At 37.4% G+C, this 12,632-nt stretch overlaps 2 protein-coding genes across 3 annotated transcripts; both read right to left on the bottom strand.

Moving 5' to 3' along the window:
- Positions 1-879: 879 nt before the first annotated feature.
- LOC113042424 (P2Y purinoceptor 11-like) lies at positions 880-4,018 on the bottom strand. 2 transcript variants are annotated; one of them, XM_026201289.1, is made up of 2 exons: positions 3,953-4,018; positions 880-2,014 (listed from the first exon to the last, which is right to left on the bottom strand). In XM_026201289.1, exon 2 carries the CDS (start codon positions 1,990-1,992, stop codon positions 1,096-1,098), a length of 897 nt encoding a protein of 298 aa, XP_026057074.1. In that variant the 5' UTR covers positions 1,993-2,014; positions 3,953-4,018; the 3' UTR covers positions 880-1,095. The 2 variants fall into 2 exon arrangements, with proteins under 2 accessions (XP_026057074.1, XP_026057083.1); XM_026201298.1 differs by lacking the exon at positions 3,953-4,018 and adding an exon at positions 2,423-3,148.
- Positions 4,019-4,112: 94 nt separating this feature from the next.
- LOC113042582 (suppressor of SWI4 1 homolog) lies at positions 4,113-6,460 on the bottom strand. The gene is given in 9 exon segments (XM_026201538.1): positions 4,113-4,719; positions 4,881-4,988; positions 5,164-5,214; positions 5,216-5,241; positions 5,405-5,575; positions 5,774-5,825; positions 5,928-6,014; positions 6,106-6,191; positions 6,446-6,460. Coding segments are annotated over 9 exon segments (741 nt in total). The 3' UTR covers positions 4,113-4,574.
- Between the last annotated feature and the right edge of the window lie 6,172 nt (positions 6,461-12,632).

Below are 12,632 nucleotides of genomic sequence, written 5' to 3' on the forward strand. Positions count from 1 at the left end.
GGGCAAGCCCACGTTAAACCTACAAAGCCAATGTGGGGCCCAGTTTTCATTGACCCACTTGTTATTGAACCATGTAGTTTTTTTGTTTTTTTTGTTGCTGTTTGGAAAAACAAACAAGATTACATCACTTTTATTTATAAAAAATTAGAGGCACCCTCCCATAAAAATTGTTAAAAATAAATAACTTTTGTACTTACTTCCAATTCCCATACACTAATGAAGAGGTTTACTCAACAGTTTCGGCATTTATCACAAAAATAGATGTAAAAGAAAACAATATGGAAGGCCACTGTCTTAGTGAATGAACCACTGAATAATTGAATTCATTTCTAAGGCTTGACTTCACAGTAAGGACTGCGTGATGGCCCAGGGCTTGCATGTATGCCCAGGACAGCTGACATATTTGTCAGTTGCCCAAAGAGACCAGTGACAAATCTGTCACAAAAGTTTATAATTTGCACATATCTTTAAGCCTTGCAAATTTATACATTCAATGGATTTTACAGAAAATTGGCTACAAACTTGGCTTAACTTGATTTGCATTTCACCTTAATAACACTAATGTTTTATTCTTTAGAAAGTTTAGTTCTCAGTTCTCTGGATCATTTCTCTCTTTCTGTTCTTAAACTTCTAAGATCACTCATGGTTTCTTGTGCATTGGAACAATGTCTAAAATATAATTTGTGACAGAAGTAATATTTTATAGGCTATCCTAAAGCCACCGTTTTGAAAAAAAAAAAAGTACTTTAATGATTCAGCGCAAAATCACTAACATCACAAGTAAATTTGCATTAAAATACTTTTGCATCATATTCCACATCTCACAAATTCTTAAAAGTGCTGTTTATATAAATATATATATATATAAATTGAGCCAGTCTTCTCATATCTTTAATAGGCTTTTTTTGCAACTTCAAATACATTTTAATTGTCAGCTTTTACTGTCAGAAATGTTCTTCTTTGCTTTTGATTACAAAAATGACACCAGCAAAACAATTTTCATTTGGTTTGTGTTTTGCAGACGCACAGGAACAGAGTACAAGCATCATTTAATTTACATCCAGGAAGCTACAGCATGAGGTTTTGGCCAAGATACTAAGAAGATAAATCATCTGAGCTCTTTCCACAGCAAACTGTCCGTATGCTGTCAAACACAGCCATGTATAGAAGCGGATGCAAGCACATGTTGAGGGTGGCCAGGACTTTTGACACTTGATATGAATTATACACCAAGCAATTCATAACCTTCAGATAAGTTTTGTACGTCTGCAGAACATGATAGGGCACAAATGACATGGCATAAAGAATGCACACAAGAGCGACCATCAGTGCTACCTTCCTCTTCTCGAGTGTGGTTATGTTTTTATTTCTCAGAACGGTCCAAATCACACCCAAATAAGACGCAAAGGTAATTAACAATGGAATCATGCATCCTACAACCGTAAGAAATAGGGTGTACTTAAAATGGGGGATTTTCAGGGTTTTATCATTACGTGAGACACAAAGAGTTTGTTTTTGTTCAACTTCGGTTCCAGCAAATTTGAGGACTGGCAATGAAGTGATCGTCACGATGAACCACGTCAGCACGCTTGCGATCTTGGCATGTTTAGGGCGCACGTAGCTCCGGGTGAAGAAGGGGAAAACTATGGCAAGGTATCTATTGACGCTGATGCACATGATGAAGAAAATGCTGCCGTAGAGGTTGCAGTTGAAGAGGAAGCGTTCGATTTTGCATGCAGCATCTCCAAAGGTCCAATCCTTATTTTTGGCATAGTAATTGATGAGCAAAGGCAAGGTCAGGACGTAAAGAATGTCACAGATGGCCAGGTTACAGGAGAGCACTACTCCGGTGTGCCAGCTCTGCCTCTCTTTGGTCACCAGGAGCCACAGGGCAAATATATTCCCAACAAGGGCCACACACATCTCAATGCTATACATTGGAGTGAGGAGACCGGTCTGAAACCCAGTATCGCAGAATGAACTGTTGTTCATCTTCCCTGGTGTTCTCTGACCCCTAAAAAAAAGGAAAAGAAAAAGAAAAGAGATAGTTGGTAGTGTAAGGTCCATGCATTTGGCCCAAGAAAGGTATCCACGGCTGGCATCCAGATGACCTAAACGGAAATTCCCTATAAGCCCTTAAAATCTAATTACACTTGAACTAATACCAATTGTTAGCCGGATCTCTAAAGATACAGTTGGTGTACCCTATGCTCCTTCTCAAATGAATCTTAGTCTGTTACTAACCTGACGCAGGAAATGCGATAACAAGGATACAGCGTAATCTACTAAAATGGAATAGAATCAAAAAAACTATTTATTAACTGTCGGGTAAATATGTATTATGCCAAGTGCCAATTCAAAGATACCCAATCAATACAAGACATCAAATTCTCAAAGATGACTATAAGAGTAAGATGCATACCTGGCTTTTAGAAAAATGGACACACTTCATGCTCTATGGGCTCATTCTCGCTACAGAAGGTTCTGATCCTCTTGCAACTTTTTAAGTACCTCAGACCAAGACAAACATCCCCCGAGATGGAGACAAGAACTATCAATTGGAATTTGCATTTATAATGTAACGTTCTCACCTCTTGAGACAAAAGGTATTTTGCATGAAAAACAATAGGAAATGGCACACCCTCTACAGTGAGCAAAATATCGCTCAACTCTTTTTTATCTACTTCTTGTACAATTGAGACCATTGTTCCAGTCGCCCTGAGACAATTCAAACACCAAACATGACTGAAAATATGACTTGCATTCATGTAGAACATCATACTATTGACCATTCTGAGTGAACCAAGAGAAGGGAGGATGGGTGAAGAAGAGAAGAAACTGATAACGTGTGAGAGAGGCGTTTTCTGCTCCTCCACTCGGTGGGGTGTCTCGAACATGCTCGTGTATTGTCGGTTTCTCAGAATCTCAAAGTATCTGAGGTTCTTTCATCCTTACAGTAGCATTGATCTTAAAACGAAAACCTTATGAATCCAAGCAGATGACGTTTTTTTTTTATTTATTTTTTTTTATCTCTAAACACTCTTGAGTTGTACTATTTTCTTCTTCACAGAAATCATATATTAGTAATTGGAAACACTATCCAACAACCACATTGCTGCTTATCTCAGGCTTCTCATCTGACTATCTTGTGTAATATTTATTTTATACCACACATCTTTAAAAAAAACGGTTAGTTCGTCATCTGTGCCAGTTTTCTGACATTAAAACGAACAATAAATGTAAAATATTTTTTAATCAAAAACAAAAACATCATCTTGAAATTAAGTTTATAAAAATAATAATTAAATACTTTCTTCTGCTCAGTTTTAATTCAGATGGACATGAACAGCTTTCGCTTCTGCCTGCAGGAAGTCACACCTGCCTTGTTTAAACGTGTTAAGAAAGAATACAATAGCGTGACTGTGCATCGTACAACAAGTGGTTTATAATCCCTTCAGCACTTATAAACGATTTCAGATCCAAGGCTGTTTATGATATTGAGGTGAAGAATGTACAATCTTTACTTTTTTTTTTGGTTAATGTTTTTGTCTTGGTTAGGAGGTGCTTATCTTGCATCTATCTTAAAAGAAATCTGCCATCACATTTGAAAACATAAGCACCAAGCACTCACAACTAGTTTATTATTATAAAAACAACAATAAAACACCAATATTTCAACAAATAAGATCCAAGCATGAATACCTTAATGTATTAAACCCAATTAATCAACACCAAATACAGTTAAATATCAATTACAGCACATTTTTACAGTATTTAATACTGCTAACACATTGACGTAGCCGATCCCAGCATTTATTTTCCAACACGAGGACCATAACGAAAATGAACTATGGGTTTGTTTTTTTTTTAAATTGTATGAGATAGTTTCTAACCTCTCACGCTCATACTTTTTAAGTGCCAAATAAAAATCAAACAAGTTGATGAAACTTACCAAGTTTGTCCGCTCGACTGAACCCTTGAACCTGACTGAAAAAGCACCAAACTTCCTGTCTCATGCAATGGGTCCACGTTTTTCTAAAAACTGGTTGAAACCACACAGGCAAGCACACGTGACATTTAAAGCATCCAGATGACTGCAACAAAAGCCACTTGGTTTAGATAGATTTATTGGTAAAATGCATTAAAAATCTATGAACATTTATGCAAACCACAAGTCTGACATAAAGCAGCATTGATTTGCTGATGTTTTGTGTCATAATGATCAGTCATGTAGTACATGATGCATCAGTAAAGCAACAGTCCCATCTCGTGGTTTAGATGAATCCAACCTGGCTTTCAGTTCCTTCAGACTTTTCTTTTCTTGCGTTTCAAGTCCTTTTTTTTCATCCAGCACCTTTCGGTCGTTTCATAACAGCACATCCTTTAAATGATTTCTGTCAGACAAACTTCTTACCAACATCTCTTTTTTTCTGCCCAGCAAATCTACTGCCTTTTCCCCCTTTTTGGGCAAACTTGTTTCCTTCTTCGCACCGGTTTTCCCCCATTAGCAGTTTCCTATCTCCAAACCGCTTTCTGCCATCATTGTTTCCCGTCAACAGACTTAAAACTCTTTGTCATGAGGAGGGCCCTTCCCTGATGACTGCTTCCTTTTTTTTTCTTTTATAAAGGATTTTGGAGACTTCGGAGTACACTTGTGGCAACTCTGTGATGTTGTGGTTCCTATTCTGCTCCGCCTCGCTCTCTGAAAGGCTGACACCTCTGCAAAAAGTGCAAAGTGTGACTTGTAAAATCACTTATGTACATCACAAACAGAAGTATGAGGCTAGTGCATTTTAAAACGTCACTGTTCCATCACTTTGAACTCATTTCATCATATGCATCAAATGAAGTGAAGGATCTCCAGCTTGTGGAAGACTAACTTAATGAGGAGCTTGTTGATGTCCTCCAAGTTGCTCATGTTGGGAAACTTCTCCTGCATGAGCTTCTTCACCCCTCGACTCATGCCCACAGGCACCACCTTCAGGATGCTGCAGGGAGACATGGAGAGGGTTAGCTTAGGTTGAAAGAAACCTCATGAGAGCATTCATCAGAGGATGCATCAGTGCGTTTACTTTGAAAACAAATCACAGGATAGTCATGTTTAAAAGTTGCATCATGTGCACCTTTAATTTTATGGCAAGAAAACAAAACCAAGCTACTTACTAGTGCAAAAACTTCACCTCCTCCTGGGACATGGGATCATGATTTAACAGCACATCTCTTTATGCTGTTGAGGTTGAGCTGAGAAGCGAGAGTTTAATGATCAAAACATGCATGAACCTTCATGTCTTCTCACCAGCAAGGGGAGAACAACATCAGCTGGTTGTACACATCACAGATCTCAGAAGACTATACTTACATCACATGCTGAGAAAACTTTTGCAGTCCTGAGCGAGTGAATTACCTTGTGTACGTTGATCGAGGGGAACATGTTCTGGAACATGGTTGCCATAAGCTTGACGTGCATACCCTCCATGCCAAAATTATTCAGCTCTAGTAAACGATGATGGGAAAACTGCAGTTCATGCATCCTGTGCCTCTTTAAAGACGAAAGGACATCTTTGATGAGGGCATACTGGAACAAAGAGATCATTTACTTTTAGAACAATAACAAGAATGCTCATAATACAGTCAGTGTGCGACTAGACACATCAGTGCGTTTACTTTGAAATGACATCACTGCACAGTCAAAATACTAAAATGTCATCATTTGTGCCCTCGGATATGAGAAATCAAACCAAAAGACAGGTCAAAAGTAGAAAAGGTAACATACCTTCACAACACGGAAATATAATGTTGGACCCTTTGCAAAGATGTGCAAGCCTCTGTGGAAAAAGAGAGTGTAATTTCAGGTGTTAATATTTCATTTCAGAAAGAATGAGATGATGATCCGCTCATGAACCTTAATAGATCAAAATGATATTTACTTTACTGCTTCATGTAGACTAGAGCGTTTGACTCCTAACCCTAGGGTTGTGGGTTCGAATCTCGGGCCGGCAATACCATGATTTAGGTGGATGGGTTAAATGCAGAGCACGAATTCTGAGTATGGGTCACCATACTTGGCTGAATGTCACGTCACTTTCACTTCTCATTCCTTCCTGCCGATCGGTCCACGCTGAGAACGTGTCCTCGGCCTCGGCCACGCGTCGAGCAGACTCAGTCGAGCGGCCTTTCTTTTGGTTCTTAGTCTATGAGACAAAAACAGTTACGTTACATCGAATTCATCTGACCTTCAATTTGAATCGTATAAATTAGTTTGTCATGCGGTGGACACTGACACGTTCACATATTTACACACACATATACATCTCCAAATCCAAATACATTTCCAAATTTTAAAAGAATAAGACAGATGGACAGTTGAACTTCAAACAAAGAGTATAGAAGGGCTTCTATACTCTTTGCTTCAAATGCATGGTCTGGATACAAGTTAAACACATACCTTTGTTTTCCCCATTTTTAAGGACAGCACAACTTATCCAAGCCGGAAAACTGAACGTAACTTGACTTTAACACGAATATCTTAAGTAAAATATCACACGTATATTAACTAGCACCCATCTTGAAATTCCTGGGACTTACTATTGTACTAACCATTGTGGCGTTTTTAAGCGTGCGCGGAAGCAGCGTACTACACGCGCCATCCTTTGGATGGGATGAATTACTGCATATAGCTGCATTAGTAGGTTTAATTCAGCTCTTTATTGTAATCGATTGTAATGTACAAGAGAGAGTGAAGCATGTACTGTTAAGGCTGCAAAAAAATATGAAGACGATAGGGCAGAATTAAAGGGACAAATGAAAGAAAAAAAACATGCCACTTGAGCATTTATTAGGGAAAGCATCCGGGAGAATAACACCATTAATTTATTTTATTTTTTTGAAAAATACTGGGTTAAGTGTAATATACAATTCTATATAATTCCAGATTCTATAAATATTAATATTAATAGTAATAATTTATTTTTCCTCTCTATCTCTCTTTTGATGTCATTCTAATATCCAAACTCCAGTCTACTAGGTGGCGGTAATGCGCCTTTGAGATGAGTTGCCAACCGCCATTAAACCATGAAAGAAGAAGAACAAAAATTCCCCCCCTACGTAAAATTTTCTATCTATGAAAATTTTAGGGAGGTTTTGAACTTTGTTTAGGTTTTGAATGTCCCATTTAACCTGAAGTTAAATTTAATTGAAATATGCTAAACTCTGATTTATCTCATTCATTGTCATTACTCACTCACTTTATTGATCTGATTCAGAATTAGGGCCTTTGTTAAAAATAAAAATGCAGTATTGTCAGTTTCTCTTTTCTTTCTTGTTAAAGTCTTTCTTTATTCCCAAATGTTTATTTATCACACCTTTCCTTGTAAGCATCCCCATATTTTAGCATTAAGAATTAGATGTGTGGCCTGAAGATAGAAAATATCAATAGCTCAGTATTAAAACTTCAGAAGTGGATATCAAGTCCCTACCATTACAGAACAAGAATGGCAATTTTCTTAATTTCTAAGAAATAGAATGTAAGTTATTATATCAATTTTAGCAATTTCCTGCATATACTATATTGCTGCACTATTGTGAAATAAATGAATTGAGACATTTTTTGAATGAGCTGTATTTTGACACATTGCACAGTCATGATCAGTCTGCACGATGAATAGGAGTGAAGGATGGGGTGGTGGGTGTGCTTGTGTGTGGGAGACAGGCCTGTGTACCAGAAAAAAGGGGGTCTGGACTCCTTAGGATGTTTTGTAATTGCACTCTTTTTTGTTTAGATGTCCTCTGACAGGAGCTGATCTTTAAGATTTTACTGTCAGTCTGGGTGTCTCCCACTGCTTTACCGCCGTTGAATATCTCCACTACAGACCAGCCAGAGCACCGACCAGACATCCACTACTATATTCATTTTGATTAATTATTAATGGCAAAGGCTGTTTCTCTTTATGATAGTGATTTGTCATTGATATTATAATCTTTTAGTTATAAAGAGCCCAGATCAGAAGCTCCGAGCTGAATATCTTGTTCGCATCAGTCAGAGGAAAAGGCATTTGTTGAACAAAACCAAAACCAAAAGACCAAATCATCTGGTGATATAGACAAGTTGACTCAGGCTCTATTTCTGTTGACATGCTAATTAACCCAAGAATAGACAAAACTGTGCTTTACCCAGTCTATGGTTTTACCCCCCGTCATTTAACATGATCATCTGGCATGCATTAAAACTACGGGCCTCTTCAGTTCAGCTCATGTCTGTCCGAGTGGCTGGTTACAATGTTAAAAGTTAAGCTACATTGTCTATCAGGTTTTTAGCTCACTGGATAATTAAAAATAATCTTTTTTACATTTTCACAAGTCAAATCCAGCCTAAACAACACAGTCTCATGGCAGTTTGTAACTATTTTATGTTTTGGCGGATTGGTATGAATTTGTACGGTCAGTAAATTGATACAATTTTATATAATTATTTTTGTTAGGATCTTATCGGACAGTTTATTGGTTCAGTCAGCCATTTATGAAAATTCCAGTGACTTGTGCTGTGGTCTTCTTGTTGGTTTTTGGTGGGGCTTGCTGTGTGGAGAAAAGTAATTTAGTTTAAAAGAATATACTTGTATTTATTGTTTTAGGAACTTTATTGCACATAAATTACCCACTTAAGTAGGACTTAAACAAATATTTAGACAAGTATTTATGGTAAACTGAAAATGTTAATGCCATTTCTATTTAAATTTCTATTTCATGTATTTCAGTGTATTTTTAAACACACATTTGTAATAAAGAAGTTGTCATTTAGTAACTTTAAAATAGAGAATACATTTTAAACCAATATTTAAATGTAATATTGCATAACACACTTTTTAAAAGCATGACACAAGATTATTAGAACCATAAATTAATACTGTAAACTTTTAATGTGAGATTATTACAAACTGCACTTTAAAATTGTACTAATATGTATTAAAAACAGTAGTGAAAGCGTATAGTCTCGGTATTTACACATTGGTGTTTTATTTCATTAATACTATATAATCTGCAATACACATTATAATAAAAAACATATTACATTGCAATAAAAATATTCTCCTATATTATCTGTGTAGATTTTTTGAAAATACTTTTAAGATTTGACGTACACCAACTGTGCGATGGCAGTTCCTGACAGGTGCTTTAGGTGTCCAGCAGTTACAGAGAGCTGGAAAAGAAGTAAGATGCATTCACTTCTCAAGTGAGATCCGAGAGCCAACTAATCCCACATCTGGAGAAACAGTACCAGCTCAAGAAGCCCACTAAAGCACTGTAAGAGCCATCTGTGGCTTGTGTAACGGAGGCCAGTGAGAAGGTGCTGTGCAAGTAAACCTCACTCCCCTGATCTCAAGAGACACACCAGCGACTGAGGCTAGTGTTTGCAGTCTTCAGCCTCCTTGTCAGTGCGTCTGACTCCCATGTTGGATATCCGGGTTCGAGATTCACTTGGAACAAGAATGAGGTGTGGCGGTGAGGACCTGGGAGAGAGGGGTTACACTTTCTCATGTGTTTCATTTTTGTTTTAATCGACACTATCTGAATTTGAACCAACTGTCCCTCATCTCTGAATTCTCCCTCTGTGACACAGTCTGAGCTTTGAGGTTTTACTCTGGAAATCTCACACACACATAACACAGGTGCATCCTCCTCAAACCCAAGTGAAATTTCTTATGAATTTCTGTTAGGAAACCACCTCACTTCCAGTTCAACAGTCACGTAGGTTGATGAATGTCAACACAGCTGCTAAAGAAGTTGCCAGCAATGTCCAAAGAGACCAAAGTGGCCCTTTGCTCCAGGAACAAAGTCCTCGAGAACTGCTGGAGACCTTTGACGACTTGCCCAGTCTGCCAACAGACACACCTTACATCAGTTACCCTGTGACTAAACCTCCAGGTAGCCTACAAATCCCTAAAGGCTAGGGTGTAGCTGGCACTGTTTTAGTATTTCAGAGGTGTTTTGAGTTGTTTCAGTTTGTGGTTATGTGTTTTCTAAGGTGTTGCGAGGTACTTAATCCATGTACCGGGGTAAGTGAAGGCATAGGAGAGCATAAGTCTAAGTGGAAAAGATATCTGGATTTTTATTTGGATTTTTTTAGTAACAATAATTAATCAATATTTTGCTGCTGGCATCTTGGCTGGTTGAGCCTGTCTTAAATAGGTAAGGGTTAGAGGTTTGTTCAAATTCTTAACCTAACGAGCAATAGTAATGAATCTTGTCTTAGCAAAAAAGAGAATTCCAGATATGAGTACTAGATGTGTTTCCCATGTAGGAGTTCGGAAGCCTTGAGGGTCAGTGACCTGCAGTCAGGAAGCTTTAGAATTCCAAACAGTGGAATCAGAGGTGGTGACGCTCTTTACTCTTCACAGACTGTGAGAGCTGAGCTCAGGATGAAAGTGGTGCATTAGCATAAGAACACAAACACACACACACACACACACACACATAACATTTGTGACATGACCCTTGAATTAAAATGCAATGCTAATTGTCTCCATCTCTGGTGTGAGATTACAGGACACATGTCCGCTCCATCTGACAGATACAAATTAAAGCCACTGTTATGCCAGCCACTAATGTGTTTTAAAAAAAAACACTCATGCTGATATGTACAACTGAAGAAGGATTTTGAGTTATATTTGTACTAAAAGAACTTTGTACTTAAATAAATAATTTACCCCAAAACTTAAAATTGCTGAATCAGCCTCTGGCCATCCAAGATGTAGATGAATTTGTCTCTTCACTGGAACAGATTTGGAGAAGTGGATTATTACATAATTTGCTCACAAGTGGATCCTGCAGTGAATGAGTGCCATCAGAATGAGAGTCCATACAACTGATGAAAGTGAAGTGACATTCAGCCAAGTATGGTGACCCATACTCAGAATTTGTGCTCTGCATTTAACCCATCCGAAATGTACACACACAGAGCAGTGAACACACACACACACCCGGAGCAGTGGGCAGGCATTTATGCTGCGGCGCCCGGAGAGCAGTTGGGGGTTTGATTCCTTGCTCAAGGGCACCTAAGTCGTGGTATTGAAGGTGGAGAGAGAGCTGTTCATGCACTACCCCCACCCACAATTCTGTCCGGCCCAAGACTAGAACTCACAACCCATCGATTGGGAGTCCAACCCTCTAACCATTAGGCCACGACTTCCCTTCCCTTGATAGTAAATAATCCACAAGTAATCTACATGACTCCAGTTCATCTATTAATGTTTTGTGGAAAAGATGGAAAATTTGTTTGTAATAAATCCATTGAGAGGTTTAAAAAAAAAAACTTCAAACCATGGTTTCTGGCTTAAATATGAGTTCTCTATCCATTAAATATTGCTTTCTCCTGTGAACAAAAAAACTTATCTACACCTTGGATGGCTTGAGGGTCAGTTTTCACCAGTTTTCTATTTGTGGATGTACTATTTCTTTAAAAGAAATATATTTAAACAGTAAAATTAATTCAAATTAATTGTAAAATAATTGTATGACATTAAAAGTATTAAAATAAAACACTTTAATTTGAAATTAATATATAAAAATAAAAAACTAATAATTAAAAATTTAATTTCATATTAAAGTGTTTTATTTTAATACTTTTAAATGTATATATTAAACTGAGACAAGCTAACTAATTCCACAAAACATGTTTTCCCCACCCAAATGATGTCACTCTCTGTAATGATAATGTCATTCATTTATTGATTTTTGTTATTCAATACAAAACAAGACAATGAAGATAGAAAATAAAAGGTGTAATTAAAACAAGAGTCTCAAGAAAACAGGGTTTGTTTAGAACATTTTAATTAGAGAATAAATCAATGCATATTTTTTAAAATATTTAACGCTTGTGCCACAATATCTAATCAAACCATACCGTCTAAAGTGAAGTGTAATTAAATGTATTATTCAGTTGGATTGATTGTCATCTTTAAAAAAAGGGAGTGCATGATGAAGATATGAAAATGTACTGAAAAGTAGGAATGACCCAGCTTGCTTTCTCTTTTAAAGGGCCGTGGAATGACCTGGGATCAAGAGCACACAACAAAATATTACTTATGTGAGCTGACCTAGGAGGCCTGTAAATAAGTCCACATAGCATCTGTGAACAATGCATTATATTTCTGCCAAACAAACTAGTTCCAAACAAATTCAACTTAGAAAAAAACATTGCACGTCTCTCTTTGTATAAGTACTTAGTGTCAGCTAATACTTACTTCATCGACATGTTGTCAATGTCATATGACCTACCAGCATCAGATGTCTCTACGCTGAAGTACACAAATCCTCTTCCATGGTCTCATGGTATAGTAAAGTGTCCATTGGATACAGTAGGTCATCCAGGTACTGTTTCATACTGTTTTATGAATATAATAAATGTAGTAGTGTTTGGAATACACTACATAACTTTTGCCAAGAGTTGGCAAGTATAAGACACATTACCTAGTGTTTTAAAATCTGTTCAGGTTATCTGTCCAGTCATGTATTGTATTCCATCATTGATCTCACACCTATTATCCACGGGCAAAGATATGTCCAGGTTTAAAGGTAGCCATGGAAGACTGGCAAGGACGACAGGTGTTTGTGTAATATGACAGTGTTCAGATAGAACC

Source organism: Carassius auratus, chromosome 3, assembly GCF_003368295.1.
Source record: "Carassius auratus strain Wakin chromosome 3, ASM336829v1, whole genome shotgun sequence".
NCBI lineage: Eukaryota > Metazoa > Chordata > Actinopteri > Cypriniformes > Cyprinidae > Carassius > Carassius auratus.